Source organism: Balaenoptera acutorostrata, chromosome 15 (assembly GCF_949987535.1).
Source record: "Balaenoptera acutorostrata chromosome 15, mBalAcu1.1, whole genome shotgun sequence".
In the NCBI taxonomy this organism is placed as follows: Eukaryota; Metazoa; Chordata; class Mammalia; order Artiodactyla; family Balaenopteridae; genus Balaenoptera; species Balaenoptera acutorostrata.
The window spans coordinates 84,455,053-84,480,259 of NC_080078.1; the positions used below are offsets into that span (position 1 = coordinate 84,455,053).

General features: G+C 45.3%; 1 protein-coding gene across 3 annotated transcripts; it reads left to right on the forward strand.

Moving 5' to 3' along the window:
• Nucleotides 1-4,823: 4,823 nt before the first annotated feature.
• On the forward strand, nucleotides 4,824-24,227 carry RAE1 (ribonucleic acid export 1). Of its 3 annotated transcripts, XM_007185258.3 has the most exons (12): nucleotides 4,824-5,010; nucleotides 8,061-8,157; nucleotides 8,733-8,837; nucleotides 9,848-9,940; nucleotides 14,132-14,218; nucleotides 15,196-15,282; nucleotides 15,722-15,793; nucleotides 16,839-16,946; nucleotides 19,261-19,367; nucleotides 19,452-19,527; nucleotides 20,114-20,308; nucleotides 23,765-24,227. In XM_007185258.3, the coding sequence occupies exons 1-12, from the start codon at nucleotides 4,829-4,831 to the stop codon at nucleotides 23,849-23,851; spliced, it is 1,296 nt and encodes a 431-aa protein (XP_007185320.2). In that variant the 5' UTR covers nucleotides 4,824-4,828; the 3' UTR covers nucleotides 23,852-24,227. The 3 variants fall into 3 exon arrangements, with proteins under 3 accessions (XP_007185320.2, XP_057385572.1, XP_007185321.2); XM_057529589.1 differs by lacking the exon at nucleotides 15,722-15,793; XM_007185259.2 differs by lacking the exon at nucleotides 14,132-14,218.
• Nucleotides 24,228-25,207: the final 980 nt, after the last annotated feature.

The window sequence follows — 25,207 nt, forward strand, 5'->3', positions numbered from 1 at the left end:
CAAGAGCAGGGCCGGGTGCCGAATATTTGGGGCCCAGTGCAAAAGGTAAGTGTAGGGTCCCTTGTTCAAGAGTTATTAAGAATTTCAAGATGACAGCAGCCGAGAATTAAACCGAGCATGGGGCCCTTCTCGGCCTGGGGCCCAGTGTGACTGCACAGGTAGCACAGCCATGAAGCCAGCCCTGCTCAAGAGGTAAATAAGGTCAAATATAATAATGGAAGAAAATACTTGTATAGCACTTATCATGTGCTAGGTATTTTTCTAGGTGCTTTACGAACATTCATTTCATTTTCACAGAAACCCTATGAGCTAGGTACCTTTCTTATCATCCGCATTTTACAGATGACGAAACAAACATACAGAGAGGTTAAGTAACTTTGCCAAGGTCACATAACTATCAAGCAGTGGAGCTGGGACCTAATCCCAGAGAGTCTGACTCCAGAGTTCATGCTGTAATCACGATACTGGTACATGTAAAGTGCTTCACATTTGGCCGGGAAGGCACACCACTCAGGAAGGGTCTACAATTTCTATTGTTGGCGAGGTGTCAAATCAAGGCTCCCTGATATCAAGCCTGTGATGTCAAGCTTGTTATGTTATATTCTCTAGTCACATCAGAACCAGGTATTTCATTCTGAGAACATTTTGGTAACTGTTAATTTGACTTACTTGCGAGACTATTGAAAATTCTAAAAACATTTTATAAATCTCAAGTTTTTCTTTGAATTTATGCCATAGTCTCTCCCTTAACAGCTAATAATCATTGAATTTTGACAAGTTTTGTAAAGGAGAAAAACACTAACTTAGAAATATATGGTTAAGCCACAAAATGTCTGGATTAGGATATACTGTCAAAATGGGAAGGAATAAATCTATAATAGTCATTAAAATTTGAAAATAAATTTGAAAAAGGCTTGCAGATACATTCAGTTTGGATAATTAAGTTCATTTCAAGTTTATATTTGGAAATTTACTTAAAATAATTTTCATTTATTTGGGAAGTGAAAATGGGAGGAGAGCAAAATGCACTGCAGTTTGGCTTTGCTCCCTATCTTTACTAGATGCAGCTGAAAAGTTAATGTTAGTGGCTATTTGGGACCCAGCTAGAATTCTCATTCTTAAGATTTGTTTCTAAAAAGTATTACTGTAAAATAGGCAGCTGTTTAAAATGGCAACTGACAACAGACATCCCCTCTAACCATGTGTATTTATTATTTTTTATAGCTCACTTTTATATTATTAGATTCAACACATAAAATAGTCAACTATAAAAGTTTCTAAATGCTTAATCTTATTTTCTGAATTTATCACGGACAGCTAACAATTTGAGGAGTACACCGCCTCCGTTAACTACACTTGGAGTAGCACTGTTCTGTCACATTTTGAGCCATTTCTTGAAGGAGCTTTCTAAGAAGTCTCTCATCATGAGTTTTAACCTATATAGATCTCTCCCTTCCTCTGAATCTTTCTTTCGGCTACATTGGGTCTTCATTGCTGCGCGCGGGCTTTCTCTAGTTGCAACAAGCGGGGGCTACTCTTCATTGCGGTGCTCGGGCTTCTCACTGCGGTGGCTTCTCTTGTTGCGGAGCACGGGCTCTAGGCGCGTGGGCTCAGTAGTTGTGGCACGCGGGCTTAGCTGCTCCGTGGCATGTGGTATCTTCCTGGACCAGGGCTCGAACCTGTGTCCCCTGCCTTGGCAGGCGGATTCTTAATCACTGCGCCACCAGGGAAGTCCCTGAATCTCTTTAGCATCTGCTAGTGTTGGAGGGTCTCCTGCAGAGGCAGGGGGTGGCTGTGTCTCACGGTGGGGACAAGGACACTGGCAGCAGAAGTTCTGGGAAGTACTCCTTGGCGTGAGCCCTCCCAGAGTCCGCCATTAGCCCCACCAAAGAGCCCGGGTAGGCTCCAGTCTCTACCATCTGTATTTATTTTTAATATTTCCATAATTTTAATCAAGAAAGAACATTTGGATTGGAGTCTGTTTATAATTAAAGTGAATAAAAACTGGTGCAACCAAAAGATGTTCAGAGAATCTTGGTTTTTTTCCTTAAGGGCTCATAATCACCCTCGTAAAATAAAAGCTCTCGTGATATCTCCAGGTTTCTGGGAAATTTAACCGTCATCATTGATGATGCTAATTGATTTCAGAAGTCATGATTTCATGAAAAAAGAAACCCATATTGCACTTTCTACAAAATAGGCAAAAAACACTCCAGGATTTCTATCTATAACTTCCCTTAATGAATGTCTCAGTTGACCTGTTTGATGTAGATACCTGTTCAGTGGTGCTGAAAAGAATAGATGCTGTCAAAGCTAAGCCACAAGTACATGTGTACTAAACAGTATTTTCAACGGGGTGTTTTTGTAGTAAACTATTGAGAAACATTACTTTTGTTTGGACTTCTGTTCACCATTTAAAGGTTATGTATCCCAAGAAAATCTTGTAAAAACAAGCCAAGGTCTCCCTCTGCTGGCAGAAGCTCTATGTTCTCTCAAATCCTTCCACTGTTTGGGGTGGACATTTCTTTAAAATATATTCGTCCCAAGAGGGAGGGGATATGGGGATATATGTATGCATATGGCTGATTCACTTTGTTGTACAACAGAAACTAACACAGTATTGTGAAGCAATTATACTCCAATACAGATCTATTAAAAAAATATATATATTCAAGTCCTTGTTTTCAGGAATGGGGTGGAAGAGTCTGGGACACAACAAGAGGTTGGGGAAACCATGAGGATTTCTGTGTGAGACTGAGCACTTCTAGACAGGAACCCGTTTTGTATTATCATCTTTGGATGCCCGCAATTCCTTGTAAAGCTACACTTAATGTGTGCTTCGTTGCAACCAAGCTATTTACAAAACCTTAAGACAACATATTAGGACTTTTTAATTAAAATAACAGAATTAAAGATCACTTCAAATGTAAAGGAACTGATACTAAAATTACAAGCATTCAGTTTCTATTTACCCAGAAATGGAATATAAACTGTGTAGTCATTCATAAATACTCCCTTGTGTAAAAAACTGCAGAAGGGTATACTAATGTGAATAATAGCCATGACCAAAATTTAATTTTACTTTTTATTTTTAAAAATTTTCACCTAGACTTTTGGCTCAATAATCACACCCATGGATACAGATTGTTTTGATCCCCCTTTTTGTTTCTGAGGGAAAAAGTGAGGTGAAGCCACAGACAGCCATCTCTAAAGTCATAATTTGAGGGGCAGACTGCTTGCATCCCAATTCCACTTCTACTCACTGCCTTTGTAGCTGGGAGAAGTTACAACCTGGCCTTCATTTCATCAACTGTAAAATGGGGATAATAGTGATAATACCTAACCTATAGTGTCATTGTGAGAACAAGTGTGGGTTTGAATAACACTCTTTAGAAAGAGTCAAGGAGTGTTACTGTTATATTTGGGTACACATGCTGCTACCATTGTTCCACTGATGGTATATGCAAAACCAGCTTGTCGATTATACACCCCTAAACAACAAAGATTTTTTTTAAGCATGCTGAATAACCAGTATTGTACATAACAGAGGCTTCTGGAAGATTCCTTGGGCATGGAAAATATTATTCGACAAATATTAAACACCAAAATATGTAAGACTGTGCTTGGTGCTATATACATGGGCTTAAGACACAACGCTTAAAATCTAGGAAGCTAGACAAGGCAAATACACCCACAATCTTATGAGACAGAATATGGTAAGCACTGAGAGAGCTTTGAGAGGGCTTTGAGAGTTGAGAGATGCTATGAGAGGATCCATTTGGTAAAGAAATTACAGGAGATGGAGTATCCAGTGCTTAAAGGAGCTATTACTATTATCATCATTATTTAGACGAGAGGTTCTGAACCTTGCCTGCATCTTAGAATCACTCGGAGAGCTTTTAAAAAATATTAATTCCCTCCTTCCACCCCAGAACAACTAAATCAGAATCTCTGAGGGTGAGGCATCAGAGTTTTTTTAAAAGTTTCCCCAAGTGATTCTAAACACCTCATCTAGATCCTCGGTGCTCAACTGCGGTCCATGGCCTGGCAACCTCAGCAGGGAGTTTGCTAGAAATGTGGGTTCTCAGGCCCACACTGGACCTTCTGAAACTGCATTTTATAACCAGGTCCCGCGGATCCTCAGGCTCCCTGAAGATGTCAAGGCTTTTGGTACGCAGCCCACGGTGAGTAGTAAAGGAGAAGGGTCAGTGTATGTACCACAACCTCAGGAGATCCCTTCCTCTTTTTTTCCTTCAGACATTCTTAAAGGGGGAAAAAGCAACCACCTGAAATATTCGGAGTTGGCACATGTGCGTCATAACAGCCCCTTAATATTCCTATGGAACCTTACACTTAGCAAAAGGCCTTCATGTGTGTTACTTTACTTGAACCTAATTAAGAATAGCCCTGGAAGTTAGGCATCATTATCCCCATTTCACAGCTGGAAACTGAAGTCCAAAGAGACCAGATGGCTCAAGATACCCCAGTCGCAAATAGGGAGGCCAGGGCAGGAAACCAGGCAGCGTTCCATCAGCTTCTCGAAGGATGGCCTTCAGAGCTGGCGGCAATCGTAATTTTGCTAGACTTGTCATTCACAGGAGAAAATTGTAACTAACCTTCGTCAGCCGGGGCCGCGGATTTATCAGAGCGGTCGCTCTGCCGCTACGTCGGCTACACCAACTTTCGACCAATCCGCAAACTGCTGGCACGAGGACTTCTTCTTGGCGTCAATAGTGCTTCTGCGCATGTGCAACTCCCTTAAGGGCGGAGCAGCCTTTTCCTTCTTTTCCCTGCCTTCCGGACAACACAGGAAGTGGTTCGGAGACGCATGCGCAGTGTCTCCGCGGTAATTAGGGCCGTTTCCTCGACCGGCGTGAGAAGAACATTAGGCTCCCGGGATTCCTGTTCCTGCCACCTCGCTATCGCCTCCTCCGCGCCCGAGCGGGGTCGCAGGCTCCCGAGCTCCTCCCGCTCCCCGTCGCCGGCTTTCCTCCGCGGCGCGACTCTCAGGTAGGCCCCGTGCCGCTTCCCCCCGTTCCCAGCCGCCATGGCGCCGCAGAGGCCGGGTCCTCCCGGGCGAGTGCGGCCCGCCGCGAGGTGCTGGGGCACGAGCAGGACTGTTGGCGAACTCCATTAGTGGCCCCTGGGAGGGACGTCAGAGCTGCAAGGGGCCTTACGGGTCACCTCCGGTCTAACCCCCTCGTTTTTCTCGTGGGGAAACCGAGGCACCGGGAAGGGTCACAGAGTGGATGGCAGCCTCTGTCACCTCTGCCCTTCCTCGTCACACGCCTGGCTTCTCATAAGATAGAAGCCGCCACGTCGTTGACTTTCCCGGACCGTTCTTCTGCGGAAGGCCATCCCCCTTTAGTCTCCCCCACGGTAACCGGTTTCATCTCCTTTGTTGCATTTATCCCTCTCTGAACTGGTTCTTTGTTTCTGTTCCCTCCATCATGTAGTCCTGTATCCACGTGCACACGCTGTGCCCAGGCAAGTATCTCTGAAGTGCCAGGCATTGTGCTGAGGGCCAGGTGTGTTTCAGGGGAGCGTTCAGGCGGCTCTTTGCCGTGGTGGAGCTGGCGCACTCCTGGGGAGGCGACTGATTGCCAACAAGTTCCAGATGGGGACGGGTGCTGTGAAGAAGACGGAGATGCGATGGAGGCTCCAACGTGTTACATTAGGAAGGCAGGGAAGCCTCTGGGAGGGGCCTTCCTTTACGAAGATGCTTTTAACAGCTTCACTGGATGTCACTTACACACGATAGTCCGTTTAAAGTGTACATTTTGATGATTTGGGGAAGTTTAAGTCGTGTAAACATCATCACCGTGCGGTTTTAGACCGTTTCCATCACCCTCAAAAGTTCGCAGGAGGCCTCTTTTGAAGTGGGACCTGAAGATTCAAACTGAGACAGCTGGGGGTTTGGGGGAGGGCGGATCATCCCAGGCTGGAGGAACAGCTGGTAGGAATGCTTCAGGGCTGGGAGGAGCTTGCTTTGTTCAGGGGCAGAGAGGAAGCCATCAGAGCTGGGGTGCAGCAAGGAGGCAAGGAGCGCGCGCTTCGGTAGGCTGGAGACGTACACTTGTCTTCCGAACGTCTAGAGAGGGTCCTCGGTGTCCTGCACAACATGTGGCCCACGTAGGCTAATTAACGCTCGATGGCCCTTGTTCTTCTCCCGTAGTTCATCCCTAATGGCAGAAATGCTCTCTCCCAAACTTGACGGTTGAAGAGAGGAAGGGACAGGCGTTTCAGGCACAGTGTGTACAACCTCACTTGGTTTTCGTAACTCTGTGAAGTGGATATCAGGGTCTGTTTTTACAGATGAGAAAATCAAGACTAAATAATGTGCCCCAAATCATATATTTAGTTCCTGGACTTGACTGCAGAAACCTTGTCATTCCTTTGTTTGCTTGTGCAGTTAACTGGTGTTTCAAATACATCTCAAACATTTGAGGCAGAGGTGGTCAGCAAGCACCACGGCCTCGCACGGGGTTGCTTTCTGAGATATTAACGCGTTCATAGACCTAGTAGGTCTACACTTATTTTTCATAAAGCTCGGGAAACTCAAATGCCTCCCCAGAATTCCTCACAGTTTTCCCATTCTGTGTTGTCTTCTTAAGAGATGCTACTCTTGTTATCTCCTGTCCCATGAGCTGTATGTTATTGGGCTAGTCACTTTTGTCACTCAGCTGCTAGCCTCCTTTGGGAGAGGTTGCTGATACGGTAGGCTTCTGGGTGTAAAAATTTACTAACCAATGACAGAATTGAAAATGTGGCATCAATGTATGTGAGGAATCAGAGTTATAATAATAGACTTTCTCCTTGGAAGGAAAAAAGGGAAGGTTGTTTATGACCCACTATGCACGAGACACTGCACTTTCTACATAGATAATCTGATTTGATCCTCAGAGCAACTCTGGAGAAGGTGTTAATATTCTCTGTGTTTGCAGAGTAGGGAAAATGAGGCTTGGTGAGATCAGGGTCCCAGCTCTGGTGAGTGGCAGAGGCATGGCTCTAACCCAGGTGGGCCTGCTAGACTGTGGTGCCCAGGAGAAAACTCAAAGTGGGGGGATTCTTGCTGGGCACATGCCCAAAACGTAATGCCAAACCTTTTGCTACTTAAGCAGACCAAAATGGATTACTTTTTTAAACTCTTACGATCGCTGCCAGGGTTGGTTGCTTTTCTAAGTAACTTCATGCAGAGATATTGACCTAATCCAGAGTGCGGACATTAGTACGAAGACAGTGAATTGTCACTAAGTGGGAAGCTGGAGGAATGGGGCCTTCTCCTGGTTTCCAGTTGTGTTCCTGGTGCTCAGCAGCGTGTGTCTAACTGTGTAAAAAGAAATGAGCGAATTTATTTTTTACCTGGTGACTGAAAAATACTCTGCTGTAACGTGTCAGTATTGGTGAATTAATTGCGACAAAGTTAAGAAGGAAACTGGATGTGGGGTGTATGGGAACTCTTCTTTTTTTTTAAAATTTATTTATTTATTTTATTTATTTTTGGCTGCGTTGGGTCTTTGTTGCTGTGCGCGGGCTTTCTCTAGTTGCGGCATGCGGGGGCTACTCTTCGTTGCAGTGTGCGGGCTTCTCATTGCGGTGGCTTATCTTGTGGAGCACGGGCTCTAGGCGCGGGCTTCAGTAGTTGTGGCACACGGGCTCAGTAGTTGTGGCTCGCGGGCTCTAGAGGACAGGCTCAGTAGTTGTGGCACACGAGCTTAGTTGCTTCACGGCATGTGGCATCTTCCCGGACCAGGGCTGGAACCCGTGTCCCCTGCACTGGCAGGTGGATTCTTAACCACTGCGCCACCAGGGAAGCCCAGGGAACTCTTCTGTCTTAAGAATTTTCCATTAAAAACTACTCTAAAATAGAAAGTTTATTTTTAAAAAGCACTCTGCTTGTCGCATATTTAGATCTCTTCAGAAGAGAGAAGCCTGACATCAAGCCATTTATTTATTTACGCTCTGTTTCCCTTCCATAACTTAGTTGTCTGTATCTTGCCTCTCAGCGATGTGTATTACTTAGGAGAGGCCCTGTCCTTAGCTTTTCCCATTATTTTTAGGGCCCAGATGAGCTTGTTTGGAGCAGCCTCCGGGTTCGGCACGGGGGGAGCCAGCATGTTCGGCAGCGCCGCCGCAGATAATCACAACCCTATGAAGGTACCACCTGAGGCTGCATGGGTTTGTAGAGACGCTGCAGGGGGCCCCACGCTGGTGACAGCGAGAGAAACCCAGATGGCTTGGGAGCCTCCTTTGGGGGTGAAAACTCTGAAGTTTTGTCCAGGCTGCTTTCTCAAATACTGGAGCAGAGAAACTGCATGTCCCCTGGACGAGTGTCCTGTTCCCCCTGACATTCCTGATCACTGGAATCCCTCGAGGTGCCTGTTAAAATTGCAGGTTCCTAGGGCCCAGCCCACAGCTGTTGACTCAGAATTTCTGTGGCGGAGGGAGGCCGGTGGTGCTGTGATGCAGCACTTTGGGGCAAGAGTGAGCGGGTGGGCCGTCATCTGGGGAGTGTGGCTGTGGCCTGCCTTGAGAGCGCTGCCTGCAGTCCGGCAGTGCCCGTGCTTTCACTGGCTTAGTTATGCTCCCCTTCTTATCAGAGTAAGAAAGGTCTGATTGACTTAGCTCTTGACACGAGGGAAGGCCACCATGAGGTGCTGGTGAGAAAGAAGGCAATTTTGAATTGAATTGTGACGATGTATACATTTTAACATGGACTTTTTCCACCCCAGGATATTGAAGTCACATCCTCTCCTGATGATAGCATTGGTTGTCTATCTTTTAGCCCACCAACCTTGCCGGGGAACTTTCTTATTGCAGGATCGTGGGCTAACGATGTAAGTGCTCCTTAAACGCATGTTCTCTCTGTCATATCTCTTTGTATGGGCACAGTTAGCTTTTTTTTTTTTTTTTTCTCTTTTTGCTCCAAGTGAATGAAGCAGAGAGTTCAGGCTTATTCATGGCTTTTTTAAAGCACCGAGTTTAGAGTGTGAACCCGTCTGAATGGCAGGCATCACTTCTTGTGCCGATTTTTGTTAAGAAAGCAGGATCATATGCGTCATTCAAAAATTCCTACTCTAGTTCAGTATCTTGAAGTATATTCCCAGATCTGTAGTATTCATTGAAAATAAAAGTTGTCCATGACGGTATACACAAATTTCCCTTCTAGGCATCCTGCAAATGTTCTTCAGGCATATGTTAAAGTTTCTTCACCTTTAGATATAGCATAAATCCTGCACAGACACTATACTTACCAAAAAGAAATCATAGCATACGAAAAGAAAGATAAAAACTCTGGTAGAAAAATAGGCGAAGGGTGCTTAGAGGCACTTCACAAAGGAGTGCAAGTGGCCTGCTGGAGTAATCTTGAAACGTTCAACCACACTCCTAATCAGATAAACACATAGTGGCTTTGCCACTCTCTTAGATATGGGACCTGGGCCAGTTATCTTCGTTAAGCCTCGTGTCCTGTTTCATGAGATGGAGATGACAGTAAGTTCACAGAGCTTTAGCTGTTGTAGAAATTAATTCAGATAACGCATGTAAAGTACATCATGGGAAATCCTCAAGTCCCGAAATAGTTGAGACACAGGGTACAGACTTAAGGATTTCAGATAAATATCCTCCAGAAGAGCTGTACCAATTTACACACCTACCAGTTGTACAAGTTTCAGCTTATCCTTGCTGGCGCCAAGTATTCTTCATTTTATTTTTGTTAATTTGATAGGGAAAAAGTGTCTATAATGTAAATTTGTGTTTATCTGATTATGGCTTGGGGCAAAGGGCTTAAAATGCATATAATGTATCATTAATTGGCTGTTTGCGTTAATTTGTTTTATTACTATAGGTTCGATGCTGGGAAGTTCAAGACAGTGGACAGACTATTCCAAAAGCCCAGCAGATGCACACTGGGCCTGTGCTAGATGTCTGCTGGAGTGATGTAAGTTTCATTCAGTTTTTTCATGTTTTCAGAGTGTACATAAATGTATATATGTTTTTATATAACCTGAAACACAAATAGCAAGTATGTATACACATTGTAGAAGTGCTCATTCTGAATTTAAATATAGTAATTTATTGATACTCATAATGTAATCAGTTAACTTTAGTCATGTTAACTTTAATCTCTCTGAAAGCTTTTCTTGCATTAAAAAAATCCATTAATTTATTGACATATTTCCTTGAGCAAGGGATTAGACAATTTTTTAAAGCCTTTCCTACCTCTACATGTTCCGTGAGCTTATGTTGTTTTAAAATTAGAAATTAGTGTCCCAGAAAATAAGTCCTAGGGGAAAAATTAATCCTTTTCCATTATTAAACTTCTGAAATATTTCATTTTTTTGGAAGTCTTTTTCCTCCCAAATCCTGAACATCAGTAATATAAGTAAATGTGTTCAAGTTTATTCAGCTCTGAGCTCTTCTTTATTTTTCTTTTTGGGGGAGTGGGTGGGTGATTGGGGAGTTTAATGAAGGTACTATTTACAAAGAAACCAGCAGGGATGGTGAAGTCACGCACAGCAAGAGCCACAGCTGTGGAGGACCCACCCCTCCCTAAAGGAGGAGCCCAGGATTGACAGCCCAGCCTTTCGCTCCTCCCTTCTGTTGATGGCTGAACGCTGCAGAAGTGAGAAAACAAAGGGGCCTGACTGAGAGTCTGGGGCAGCTGTGCTGAGGAGGCTAAGCCTCAAGGTCCCTCCTCAGGCTCATGCAAAATTTTTTTTATTAGATACGATTTGCAAACAGTAAAATTGAACCTTTCTAGTGTATGATTCTGTGAGTTTTGAGAGATGCATAGAGTTGTGGTCAAAATATAGAAGAGATCCATCAGCCCAAGGATATCCTCCTGCCCTTTGTAGTCAAATCCTCCTCAGCCCCCAGTCCCTGGAAACCACTGATGTGTTTTCTGTCCCTGGGGTTCTGCCTTTACCAGAATGTCATAAACAGAAGCCCTTTGAATCGGGCTGTTTTGAGCACACTGCATTTGAGGTCCATCCAGGTTGTTGTATCTGGCAGTAGTTTGTCTTCCTTATTGCTGAGTAGTAATCATGGTATGGATGTATCACTCTTTGTTCACCATCCACCAGCTGCAGGACATTTGAGTTGTTTCCCATTTTTGGTCATTACGAATAATGCTGCTATAAACATTTGTATATTGGATTTTCTGTGAATATAAGTTTTCATTCCTCTTGCATTAATATCTAATAGTGGGCTTGCTGGGTCATATGTAATATATGTTTAACTTTATGAGAAATATCAAACTACTCACACCATACATTTATGTGATCTTACTTAGCTTTCAAATAGGAAATGATTCTACTATTTATAAATATTTTGAGATGGTTAAGGAGCCAGAGTTGCTCCCATTTTAATCATTAGCTCTGACAGCCTTCTCTAAAGCATTTTTGTTATCTGTAAAATGTATTTTTGACGTCTGATTGCGTTATTATGAGACTAATAATAGTTTTAATTTACCTGTAGAAAAATAGCAACTTGAATAGATTTTAAATATTTCTAATTTATTTTGCCTGTCTTTCTTTACTGATCAGGTAACAGTTCAGAATTGTAAGTTTCTTATCAAGTATGGTAAGAAATAGAATTAACTGACACCGGAATTCTGTCGCTCAGATGTTACTGAGTAGGCTGTTGGCTTTTACAGAGATGTGTACCGCCTGTTTCCTTTCTCCATCTCCATTAGAGTTGTGCGCCATCTAGTGGAGGCATCGAAACATAGACATGAAGAGTTCCAATTCAGTGAGCTGAGTTCTGAGAGAGGCAGGATGCACTGTGCTGGGTGGGCAGAACCCAGAAGGCAGCTATAAAGTTTGGGAAGGGGGCTGTGAATGCTCCACAGAAGGGGCAAGAATTGAGCTGAATCTTAACAGTAAACCATCTGCTTATATAGCTTGAGAGCATTGTCTCATCCATTCCAGGCCTGGGTTCAAATTTCGGGTCTATCTCCACTTTTTTTAAAAATAAATTTATTTATTTATTTATTTATTTATTTTTGGCTGTGTTGGGTCTTCGTTTCTGTGCGAGGGCTTTCTCCAGTTGCGGCGAGCGGGGGCCTCTCTTCATCGCGGTGCGCGGGCCTCTCACTGTCGTGGCCTCTCCCGTTGCGGAGCACAAGCTCCAGACGCGCAGGCTCAGTAGTTGTGGCTCACGGGCTTAGTTGCTCCGCGGCATGTGGGATCCTCCCAGACCAGGGCTCGAACCCGTGTCCCCTGCATCGGCAGGCAGATTCTCAACCACTGCGCCACCAGGGAAGCCCTATCTCCACTTTTTGACTTTGCCAAGTTATTTAATCTCTCTGAGTCTGTTTTTTCACTTATAAGATGACGATAATAATAGTATTTACAACAGGTAATAACATATTTAGTTCCAGTAATTGTCAGGCACCTATTGTATGCTAAGCACTTGGGATATAGTGGAAGTCAAAGTAGGCGAGGTAGGCAAATCCTGTGCTTATGGAACTCATGATCTCTTAAGACAGACGTAGAGAAACAGAGAAGGATTGCAGGTAGTGGAAATCAGTGACAGCTAGATTCAGCCACGTAAAGACTAGCGGGGCACCTGTGGGAAGTGGTTAAGAGACTTGTTTGAGGGAATATAGGGGGTGGAAGGCTGAGCCCAGACCTGGACCCTCCTGCCTCCAGAGCCCATGCACTTAACAGCCTCCCTCACAGGGGCTTACAGGAGTAGGAGCTAGCCTGGGAGAGGAAGGCAGCTGTGGAAAGGCACAGAAGCACAGAAGAGCCACGGTTAACGCTTGAGGCATAAAAGCCAAACTTGCTGAGGGTGATTCTCTGGCAGTCTGAGGACGGTCGGTCTGGCCACAGCAGGTGGACCTGAGAGGAGCTGAGTCGAGAGCGCTTGGGAATCTCGTTTCTGTGCCCCAGCCGTCTGATAGACTGGCCTCTGTCTCAGTGTGTCCACTGGGGCCTGGCATCCTGCAGCTGGTAGGAGTGGCATTTTATGAGATTGAGGGGCCGGCGTTCCACTCAGCCTCGGGGCAGCCCGCTCCATGCGTTAGCATCTTGGCGACTTCAAGTGGGAAGAAGTTTTTGCTAGGGGAAGATAGTGGTAAGTCTGTGAGCTGTGGAACCAGAAATGAAGTACTATAGGGCAGGGGTCAGCAAATGATGGCCCATGGGCCAAATCTGACCCATTACCAATTTTTGTGAATAAACTGTTCTTGAAACACAGCCACATCATTCATTTACATAATGTGTATGGCTGCTTTCAAGCTACAACAGCAGAGTTAAGGAGTTGCAACAGAGACCTCTTGCCCTGCAAAGACTGAAATATTTACTGTATGGCCCTTTAAGAGAAAAAATTTGTTGACAGCTGGTCTAGAATTTTCAACTCAGTACTTTTTGTTTTTAAATTACCTTGTGCTTCATGTTGACTGACCTACTTTATGAGTTCTGTATGTGAGTATTTTAAAACCACTATACAGTGACTGCCAATTTTTTAAGCTATTCTATAGTTTACATTGGACCAGTGACTATCATAAATTAGTGTAGTTTTATTGCATGCACTTTAGAATGCTATGAGATACTGAGCTGAAAAGTAATAATGATTGTACGTGTGGTATAGAGCGGGAATGGGGTGGGTAGAAAGAGATACAGTAAATGTGGCAAAGTGTTTACAGTTGGTGAATCTAGGTGATAGGTTTATGAGTAGTATTCATTGTATTATTCTTGCAACTTTTGTGAAGGCTTGAAATTGATGAAAATAAGAAAAAAATTTTGAAGTGGTTCCTGGTAGGTAACACACATCGATACAGGATGTACAAAGGCTGTTCCTGGAGGACATGCCAGTGGCCATGGCTGCCTCTGAGCGGCGAGCTGGGGTCAGGAGAGACTTCGTTTTCACTCTATAATTCTAAATGCTGTTCAGGTTTTTTTGACCTTTTTACATATTATCTCTTAGAAAAAATTAACAATTAAAAAGAGCAGAAAATGTGTTTTGTATATGATATTGTAGCTTGCAATACTCTCGCCCCCAAATAATTGGAAAAATTAAAATTGCAAAATAAAACCTGCCTCGGTATGTTCAGTCTAATATCTAGATGTTCATATAGAGGTTTTATTTTTCTTAGAATGTCAGATTTTTTTCTATTTTATTTTAGGATGGGAGCAAAGTATTTACGGCATCATGTGATAAAACTGCCAAAATGTGGGACCTCAACAGTAACCAGGCGATACAGATAGCACAGGTAGTAAAAACTTGCCCTCTGCAGGAAGGCTGGGCAAGGCTGGTGCCCAGGGTTGCGATGATTCCTTAATTACAATAATTCTCAATTATAGGAAAGATGCAGTTTGACCATTCCAAATCAATTAGATTTAAATATACCAGAAACCTCTGTAGCACAAAAATGACACCAATTTTGTACACATTCTCGTTTTAACTAGTATTTCATAAATTGTTCTGTCATGGGTCTTACGTAGTGTGTGGATGAGGAGGGCATAATAAGGAGCTAGTGACATTAAAATCTGTAAATGGTACAGCTGGTCCTCAACATTCTGACACCCATGTGTGGCTTGCCTTTGTACCAACTGCATTTGGTCACACATTCATTCGACAAGTCTGTATTGAATGAATGCCTGTGATACTCCAGGCACTGTCCTTAGGAGTAGAGATGCAGCAGTGAGTAAGAGGGACCCTTCCACATGCCAGGAGCTTTTACAGTCTGCTCGGGACAGCAGGCAGGTTCTGTGTGAAGACTGCCAAGAAAAGCAGAAATGAGGAAGATGAGAGAACCTGGAACCGGAGGGTCTGGCCTGGCGAGGAAGAGCCTCTTGACACCGAGACATTTTCAGGAAGGTGTTGTGTACCGTGAGATCGCGGTGCTGTGCGCTAGAAGCACCTCCTCAGTCTCTCAATGCGTGTCATCTAAGTGATACAACCGTGGTGGAGTTCCCTATGAGTTATTCCTGAATATCTCCCCCTTTCACTCTCACATGCTAGTTAATTATGGTTAAAATCAAATTAAATTTTGTTAGAATGGAAGGTAGATACATGCTCTTGATGCTACATTGAATGTTTTGGTCATGGGGAAGGGCTGAACTATCCTTTGGTTTTTGTTTGGTATGACCTCAGTATTTAAGGTTCCTTTTCTTTGAATTTCCAGAACCAAAGCTGTGTAGCATATTATTACATTCACCTTGGTGTATTTTGGTTTTGTCTTGAAAGCACGATGCTCCTGTTAAAACCATACATTGGATCAAAGCACCAAACTACAGCTGTGTGATGACCGGGAGCTGGGATAAGACTTTGAAGGTATAATATACTGTTGAGGGACTGCATGGCCTGACCAAGATTGGCATTTATTTTATTATTATTTTTAAAAATTAATTAATTTATTTTTGGCTGCGTTGGGCCTTCATTGCTGCACGGGGGCTACTCTTCATTGCAGTGGCTTCTTTTGTGGCGGTCCACGGGCTTCATTAGTTGTGGCACATGAGCTCAGTAGTTGTGGCTCGCGGGCTCTGGAGCTCAGGCTCAGTAGTTGTGGCTCATGGGCTTAGTTGCTCTGCAGCATGTGGAATCTTCCTGGACCAGGGATTGAACCCGTGTCCCCTGCATTGGCAGGCGGATTCTTAACCACTGCGCCACCAGGGAAGCCCGACATTTATTCTTGCACTATTTGGACTTTAGCTCTGAATGGTCACTTACTGGGTTTTTGTGGGTTTGTTTTTTGGGTTTTTTTGTCTTTTAGTTTTGGGATACACGATCATCAAATCCTATGATGGTTTTACAACTCCCTGAAAGGTGTTACTGTGCTGACATGGTAAGGAATTTTTAATTTAGTAATAATTATTTCCTTTAAAAAAAAAAAAAGAAGAAAAAAGGCACTTCTTACCTTATGATATCTTGCAATCAGAGGGTAATGTAAAAACCCTTCAAACTTTAATAATAGACGTGGGATGTAGTTTGGATTGCCTCAGTCGTCTTAAATCTGTAGATTTTTGTGCTGCATATGTTCCAGAGTTACAGAAACCTGGATGTCACATTTTTTTAGTCACTTGTATGAACATAGGCAGATAGCCACATGCCACGCTGTCCCCAGAATGCCATGCACTGTGTGGCTGGAGGAGAACTGGCAGTATCTTGGTGGTGTGGTGCCAGAGCTCTGGTGACTGTCTCTGAGTGATCAGGATAGAAACTAAAGAACTTTCTCTATTGGTTTAGCAAGAAGTTGAAGTTTTATACCAACTGCCCCAGTAATTCCACTTTTAGGAATTTATCATGAGAAAAGTAAAGATGCAAATGTTTTTTGTTCTCTATAATATAGTAAAAACATGGGAAGTGACCAAGTGGCCCAACAAGACAGACATGGTTAAGTGAACCCTGTGGTGGGTTCATTTGAGGGAATGTTAGATATGTGGCCACTGCTAGTGTTCTCTGGAAAATGTGTGGGGTGGTGCTCACTAAATACGCTTTGAGTAAAGGATCAGCATTATATAGAAACATATATATACACACCTGTATAATGTTCAGGAAGAAAGACGGGGGTTAGCATACCATAATGCTAACAGCAGTTATCATTTGATGGGGCGGTAGAGGTGATGTTCATTTCTTCTCTATTTCTCAGTACATTTTCTAAATGTATATTTTGTAGTTTTAAAAAACGAGTCTTTTAAAAAGATACGAATGTTCTACTTTCAAATACGATTTCTCTAGGTTACCTTGAAATGTGATAATATCATTGAACTGTTAAACTTGAAAAAAAATTCAGACTTACTTTTGTGACTCTAAAAAAAATTGATCTAATACTTTGGTATGAAAAAGCACAGTCCACTTTAAGCACGTCTCTGCTTTCCTGTGTTTTCCAGATATACCCTATGGCTGTGGTGGCGACTGCAGAGCGGGGACTGATCGTCTATCAGTTAGAGAATCAACCTTCTGAATTCAGGAGGATAGAATCTCCGCTGAAACATCAGGTGAGTCACAAGTCAAATCAAGAAGCTCGTATTTAGCACTTGTCGCAGGCAGTCTGGCCACGTGGCCCCATATGGAAATCGTACTTTCAGACATTCAGAGGGGGTGAATTTAAGGATATAAACACAAATAGTTAGTGAGTAAATACCATCTTCTGCAAACATCCCCCGGGTTCGCTGCATGCTGCTGAATGGGTGCACACCTCGGTGGATTGGTTCCATCGTGAATCCACAGCTTCCGTCTTTAGCTTGGTCTTTACCTGCCACGGATTCTTAGATCTCCTTCACTCTCTTCAGACCCCGGGACACTCCCTCCGAGAACATAGAAGCTGGTGGTTGGGAACTTCCCCATCGTCCTCCTGCTGCATCTAGAACTCTGGCTACACCTGCATCTTCCCTGCCTTTTCCCAGCTGTTAGGTGAGCCTTCTCAGGAGCCTTAGGCTGTCAGCCACCTGCCTCTCTCCTGTATCTCATCTCCCCTCTTCTTGTACTTCATTGGCACTGAACCAGGCTCAAGTCCAATCCTAGGAAACAAGCCTCTTCTGACCCCCACATCCTCTGCCACCTCGGTCCCTTTTTCCCTTTGAAGTCGAGTAAGTGTCTTACGTGAGCTTTCTTGGTTCCCTTACCTCCCACTCATCTCTCACCCTCTTTGAGACTTCTGCCCCCATTACTCTACTGAAACTGTTTCTGGCATGGCCACTGATGGCTTTCTAATGAGTAGCTCCAGTGGGATACTCATCAACCCTCATCTTACCATGGCAGCAGCATTCGCTGCTGTTCTTATTACATATTCTTAAAACTCTGTCCTTGGTTTCTGTAATGCCAGCATCTTACGTCCTGCCTCTCTGGTTGCTGCTTTGTCTTCCTTGCTGGTTCTTGCTGCATGTTGAGGTTCCCCAGGCGTCTGCCCTTGACCACTGCCTTCTCTACGTCTGCCGGCCGTTGCTGTTGCTTAGGTACGCCTTGTGGGCTGGAGACTTGGATCCCCAGCAGTCCTTGCCTCTGTGCTCCTGACAAGGACACCCACAGTCTGACAGCTCCTTTGCATCCTCCTCATGTCTCAGCCCAAGAGCCAAACCCGTGCCAAACCCAGGACCACTTTCTGCAGATCATGTTACCTCTTCTCAGGATCCTCCCTGCTCATTCTCCCCAGGCTATGTATATATAGATATGTGTGTGTGTCTTATATATACGTACGTGTAGATTTTACTCATCTTGTTTTTTTGACCAGAGCATAGACTCAGTGAGAGCAGGGATTTTGTGTTCATTGCTGCCTCATTCCTGGCACCTGGAGCCAGGCCTGAATAGAAGGCATTCTGTGTTTGCCGAGTGAGCAGTCTTTACCTGCCCCTTCCCACCACCCCAGCCTGCTCTTCCCCTTGTGCTCTGCATCTCACTAAATGGGGCCTCCGCCCCTTAGTTGTCTAAGCCAGAAATCAGGAGTCGTCGTTGATTCACTCTCCCTCCTTTCCTCCTCTCCCATCTCATCAACCACCAAGCTCACTTCTACCCTGCATGTGGTTTCAGATCTGTTCATTTCTCTACTTCCCTCCGTCCACATTTAATGCAGCTCTTCTTGAATGACAAGAATGTGGATCTGTGTTCCTTTGCCCCCGGAGGCTGGGCCGTGGGCTGTTGCTGTGGGATCTTCTGTGGAGTCCAGGAAACCCTCCTTTGGGCCCTCAAACTCAGTGTTGGATCGAGGGCAGTGTCTGGCTTTTGCATAGCTTATGCACGGTTTAGAAAGTTCTGGCCACGTCCACTGTATGCTTGACCCTTGGTCCCCCGTGCTCCACAGGCAGACACTACTTCCCTTTTCCAGTTGGGGATGCAGAGGCTCTGGAACGTTGGGTGACTTGCTGGAGGGCACTCGCCTAGTCAGTGGTGGGCTGTGAATCAAAGTGACGTGTTCTCCCGACCTACCAGGGGGCCAGCGCCAGAATAGGACCTGGCGGGGCTCTGAGGGCCGCGTGCCCCGCTGCAGTGACAGCAGGGCCTTCAGCGTGGCAGAATAGGACCTGGCGGGGCTCTGAGGGCCGCGTCCCCTGCTGCAGTGACAGCAGGGCCTTTAGGGTGGCAGAGGGAGAACAGTGCCTGGATGGAAGCACTTGGTCCGAGGTTTATTCATAAAATCATGTGGCTGAGTAAAAGGAAAATAATGCTTACTGGAGGAATAGAAATTATCTTCTTTACCATATTTGAGAAATACTGTTTCTGGTTCTTTCAAAACCCTAAAAGCTGTTCACAGTCACATTAGTTATGGAATGTTACAGCTTACATTGTGATGATATACTTTTTCCCCCCCAACTGTAGCATCGATGTGTGGCTATTTTTAAAGACAAACAGAACAAGCCGACAGGTTTTGCCCTGGGAAGCATTGAGGGGAGAGTTGCCATTCACTACATCAACCCCCCAAATCCGTAAGTGAGGCCTGATCAGCTTGAAGATTTTCACTTGAAGCTTTTTTTAAAAAAGGAAAACTAAGTTGGGGCTTTGTTTTTCAGTGCCAAAGATAACTTCACCTTTAAATGTCATCGATCTAACGGAACCAACACTTCAGCTCCTCAGGACATTTACGCGGTACGTTTTTAGAAACTGTAACCCTGAGAATGTGTCTAGAAACTAGACTTGGAGGTGGGTAGCTGAGTCATTATGGGATCAGAAAAGATCACTGTCATTGTGTGTGTTCGCGTGCAGAGATAAATGGCTTACGTGAGAGGTTTCAGTTTTCTGTTTTTATGAACATGTTGACCGTCTTCGTTCTCTCTGTTTCTGAATGCAGGCTTAGGAGTTTTGGGGAGCGACTTCCACCTCTATGAGTGCTGGTAGACAGTTGATACACTTAGCTAAAACCGAGAAATTGCCGTTTGCTGAAAAAGAAAAAGGCATTTTCTTGAGGTTCGCTCCTTGGTGTCACTAGCTTACATACTTATTAACCTCTGCTGACTCGTGTTTTGAACAAGAGGCGAGATTCAGTCCTGGGCTGCTGATTGGTTCAGGAAGTGGGGCTAGTTTCTCTTGTGATCAGCGGGCCGCCAGCTCTACTGAACTGACCGTCTGTTCCATTTTGTGTCCTGACTGAACCAGGAAGTCTGCATTGGCGAAAACCTGATTTCTCCTCCCTCCTCTGCCTCTGCTTCTCATTGTACATATCCATCATTTGTAGGTAAATGGAATTGCGTTCCATCCTGTTCATGGCACCCTTGCAACTGTGGGTTCTGATGGTAGATTCAGCTTTTGGGACAAAGATGCCAGAACAAAACTAAAAACTTCGGAACAGTTAGATCAACCGATATCGGCTTGCTGCTTCAATCACAATGGAAACATATTTGCATATGCTTCCAGCTACGACTGGTCAAAGGTGAGAATTCCCAAACCTGCGCTGGGCCCCGTCAGGCAGCAGAGCCAGGCTCTGGAGTCAGAAGGCCTGGGCTTGAGTCGCGAAGCCTCCCAGACACGCTGTGTGTCTGCAAATGGCATGTCACCGTCACCTCACTGCAAAGGGAAACAGGGCCTCCCTCTCATGCTTTCCCTGAGAACGTGCCCACGTCAAGAGCTTGGTCAGCGTAAACCCAGCGGCCGCCACTCGGGGGGGTCCGAGTCATCCAGTGATGCCAGGGGTTGTTGGGCGAGAGTGAAGAGGGCTCAGCAAGGCCGTGGGGCTTCCACCAGAGGCATTGGCTCTTTGCTTGTTTGCTGTGTGGGGAGGAGGGAAGTTAGGGACTGACAGGGTCTTGGCTGTGTTTTGGAGTCATCCCAGCGTGATGGTGAAGAGAGCAGACCTGGGTACTTGGGTTCCAGAGCTGTGGTGTCTTTCTTGCTCACCTCCACACGTGTCTGTCTTCACTGGCCCTGGCCCCCTCCCTTCCCCGAGACACACACAACACACACACAGCACACAACTCTCTCTCTCTCGACTCCGTTCTTCTCTGCCTCTCCCCTCTCTCGTTCCCCCGTCTGTAAGCACACACTTCGGCTCTTCTAAAACAAGTGTTAAGAAGCCTGGTTTCCCTTCTGTTAAACTTGTCCAGAGTGGTGACCCCCTGCCCTCTTTGTTCCCCCACCTCTGTCTCCTCCTCAGTTTCCTGGACTGTAGTCAGGTTCTTGCTGCCTTTGTTCTTGTCCAGTACAGAAGCTTCCTTGCTGTCTGTGCTGGGCACCGGTCCATCCCTTCCTCTTCCCTTCACACAGCCCTCCCCTTGGTTTCTCTGACCTTTCTGTGGTCTGTTGTATTCCTTCTCCTGACTGCTGCTCGCCATCTGGTGGCTTCTGCTCTTCTGCCCACCTCTTGTACGCAGGCCTTTTTCTGTGGTTCTCCTTCGGGTCCTCCAGGCGCGTCTGCATTCACGAAGCAGCAGCTCTTCCAGCCTAAGCTGGTGACTCTTCTAGGTCTAACTTGGCTCCTGACCTCGCTCGCCACTTCTTCCGGTGTCCCAGTCCCAACGGGATGTCCGCCCCTGGCTACCCCGTAAGCACCTTAACCTAGGAGATCAAAATCCGGTGGATTCCCCCCACCACCCCGCCCCCCCCGCTTTACCCTCCCGCTTGCGGCTTCTCCTGTGTTCGTTCCTCTTTGAGGCAAACACCTCCTAGTCAGTGGGGTGTCGGTCTCGGAGTCGCCTTTGGTTCTCTCTCTTTCTCAGAAGAGCTGGGCAGTCACGGAGCTCTGTCCACGTCACCTGCGGTACATCTTGCCCGCTCAGCGCATTGTTGTGATGCCTGCTCAGGCCTGTGGGAGGCGCACTCTCTCTGAGCGTTTGCTTATATGAGCCGCGTAGCTGCCTTTTTCCAGCAACTTTACTGAGTTGTAATTGAAAGGCAGTAAATTGCACACATTTAAAGTGTAGTTTGATCAGTTTCAGAATCTGTGTATATACCCAGGAAACCTTCACCACAGTCAAGATAACATACATTTTTATCTCCCCCAAAAGTTTCTGTGTGTATCATTGTAATCCTTTCCTTCACGCACACATTGATCTGCTTTCTGTCATTATAGGTGAATTTGCGTTTTCTAGAATTTTGTATAGGTGTCCTCATATACTGTGTACTCTTTTTTGCTGTTGAATGTGTCACTAGTTTGTTTTTTACTGCTGAGTAGTATTCCATGGTGTCTCGATGTCTCCACTGTTTGTTTATCCATTCACCTGTGGAAGCCACGCACTCAGTTTTGCAAAGAGTGTGCTTTTTTTGGTTCTGCCTGGCTGGGGTTGGAGCCAGATTGTGGCCTGAGGCCTCAGTTTCCCCATGGGCCTCTTCGATGGATCTCCTCTTCTTCACCTGCTCAGCCTGCAGCCGCATTAAAACTCCATGTTTAACTCACATCACACTCATGGCTCTGCATGTTTCAGGCATTGAAAAAATAGTTGTAAATTGAAAACAGTGTAAAATCAAAGCTCATCGCTTTAAATGCTACTCAGAATTAATTCATCTGAGCAATTAATGTCAGCTTAACCGTGGAACACTTAAATTATAATCTTTTAACTTAAAAAAAAGTTGCTGGGCTTCCCTGGTGGCGCAGTGGTTGAGAGTCTGCCTGCTAATGCAGGGGACGCGGGTTCGAGCCCTGGTCTGGGAAGATCCCACATGCCGCGGAGCGGCTGGGCCCGTGAGCCACAATTGCTGAGCCTGCGCGTCTGGAGCCTGTGCCCCGCGACGGGAGGGGCCGCGATAGAGAAAGGCCCGCGCACCGCGATGAAGAGCGGTCCCCGCACCGCGATGAAGAGTGGCCCCCGCTTGCCGCAACTGGAGAAAGCCCTCGCACGAACCGAAGACCCAACACAGCCAAAAATAAAAATAAATAAATAAATAAATAAGAAAATCCTTTAAAAAAAAAAAAAAAAAAAGTTGCTTACGAATTTTCCATTGTTCTTAGTCGAAGGACAGTTATCCCCACATATGATTAATATTATTAGCTTGTTGCTTGAGCGTAACTGTTCCGAAAAGCTGCACTTTGTGTATTACGATGAGACTTAATGGTCATTGGGTGAGCAGAACTTCTAGAACTATCTTGGCGTAACTGTCAAAGAGTGAGAATAAAGCATATCATTGCACTGCAGGCGGCAGAATGCACCCAGAGGGCGCTTCCCACCTCCCTGTTCCAGGCCTTTTGGTTACCTCGGGTTTCCACTCATCTGTCTTACCCACACCACTCTGCTGTCTTCCTGAAACATAAGTCCTGTCATTGTATTGTCACTTAGCTTTGTGGCTGCCATTCCTTTTCCCTGTGGGACAGTTTTCACAGGCCTCGGTTTGTCCACAGCCCTTTCTAGCCTGGCCTGAGCTGGGTGCTTCCGACTCCCCCAGTGTCACGCAGCCCCCCTTCCTCCTCAGCACTGGCGCAAGCAGACACGCTGACACCTGCACTTCGCCTCCCTACGCGTCTGGGGTGGCGCGTCCTGGGACTTGCCCCGCTCCCTGTGACGTCACAGACCAGAAGTCTCCTGTGCTGAGAAACCTCCAGCCCATCCTCCGCCAACCTCCCTCCCCAGCCTGTGCTCACTGAGGGGGAGTCATCTTGGCATTAAAGCAGTGGAAGGTGGACAGAAGTCTCAGTGCTGAAAAGATAAATATGTAGAAGATCATCCTTCTAAGGGGCACATTGAAGACATTTCCACTGAGTCCTTAACCTTTACTCTGAGGATTAAAGTTTTTGTTTAACGTTTGACTTTTATTTCTCTCCATTTACCTGTTTTATTCCTCCAGAGAGATTACGCATCATGCATGGAGCACAGGACTTGGCATGTTAAAAGTGCCCACAAAATGCTAACCTGATTTTTAATCAATTTTTAAGGTACTGTTTTTTTTTTTTCCCCTTTAGGGACATGAATTTTATAACCCCCAAAAGAAAAATTACATTTTCCTACGTAACGCAGCCGAAGAGCTAAAGCCCAGGAATAAGAAGTAGTGGCTGGAGACTTGTGGGTTGTCCAGAGTTGTCTTCTCTCCACTCTGCCTCATCTCTGTACGAATTTGGGTCCCAGCTTTCGGTGGGTTGTCAGCCATGGATATGGATTTCAACCCCTGGAGAAAACGATGTCATTGTTCAGCAGTCAGGAGCCTGGCGGCCACGGTGACTCTCCATCTCTCCATTCCACTGCCGGTTACAGGTTTCGTCTGTAACTCTAAGGGGATTAAAATTATTATAGAAGTTCTTAGATTCATGTGGGCAACTGCCAGGTATTTTGCAGTGCTTTGTTCAGCAGTGTATGTGTTAGAGAACATTGGGAAACATTCTATGAGCCCTGTACTGTATTTTGTAATAAAATATTTTGAAGATTGTCTACTAAGCTCCCTTTGTCTGTCTCTCCCTTGCCCACCCCCGTAAGCTCTGAAGTGGTGGCCCTGCTTGGCATCATCATTGGGTTTTGATTTGTGATTGCAGATGCCCTGTGGGAAATGAAGAAATTTTGCCCCTTAGGAGAGAGGAAATCCTGAGCTGGGAATATTTCTGCTGTGTGGATTGTCTAGCAGCAGTCTCTCCAAGCATTGGTGGGCAGAGTTTGAATGTGTTTTTCTTTTGCTTCCTTCATTCCTGTCTTGGACATTCCAGTGCTTTTCAGTTCTGCAGGGCAGATGTCCTGGTGACTGGAACAGGGGTGTTCCTGTTCTGAGTGACAGGCCTTTGTGGGCAAAGCCCAAGTGGGTGACGCATGTGTGGCCTTCAAGTTAGAACCCAAGTCCCCTGCATGGGAAGTACTCGGAGCTGGTGCCCCCAGTAGCCATAGGTTTGGGGTGTTGCTTTTTTATTTCATGTAATTCAAAATTCCTGATTGGTAAGTATCTGAAATGAGAGTCTGTTGTGTTTTTACCCTGCAATCCCAAATGCTTTTTCTGCTTTACTCTTTGGGGCTGGTGTGTAAATTAACTTCCTGAGTGTGGAGCTCTGGCATTGATAATACTGTAAGACATGTTTGCCTACTCTTAAAAGACAAAATAAAGTTTCCTACTGAAAGACATTGCCAGCACTCAATGGTTTAAATTCTTTGGTAGTCAGATCACAGATGAATTCAGACCATTAACTCTCCGGTTCTTTTGGTCTGAAAAGTTTTGTTTTGGGTTGGTTATTTTTTTCTTTTATTTTTTTGAGAGAGAGGGAAAGGCAGGTGCACTAGAAAAGTCTTAATATTCAAGTTAACTGTTTACAGCTAACTTTTTCCTTCCCTTTATGAATCAGCCCTGCAGCTCTGCGATCTGTGTGTATCGGCAGATACGGCGAGTAGGAAAGATTGCCATGAGGAGAGCCAAGCTCTAGCCAAGCTCA

Bases quoted from the DNA above. Each gene is read 5' to 3' on its own strand.
- RAE1 (XM_007185258.3), top strand. From the start codon at position 4,829: ATGCGCAGTGTCTCCGCGGTAATTAGGGCCGTTTCCTCGACCGGCGTG. The intron at 8,838-9,847 runs GTAAGTGCTCCT...TTATTACTATAG, and splicing joins CAGGATCGTGGGCTAACGAT to GTTCGATGCTGGGAAGTTCA. The intron at 14,219-15,195 runs GTAGTAAAAACT...TTGTCTTGAAAG, and splicing joins AGGCGATACAGATAGCACAG to CACGATGCTCCTGTTAAAAC.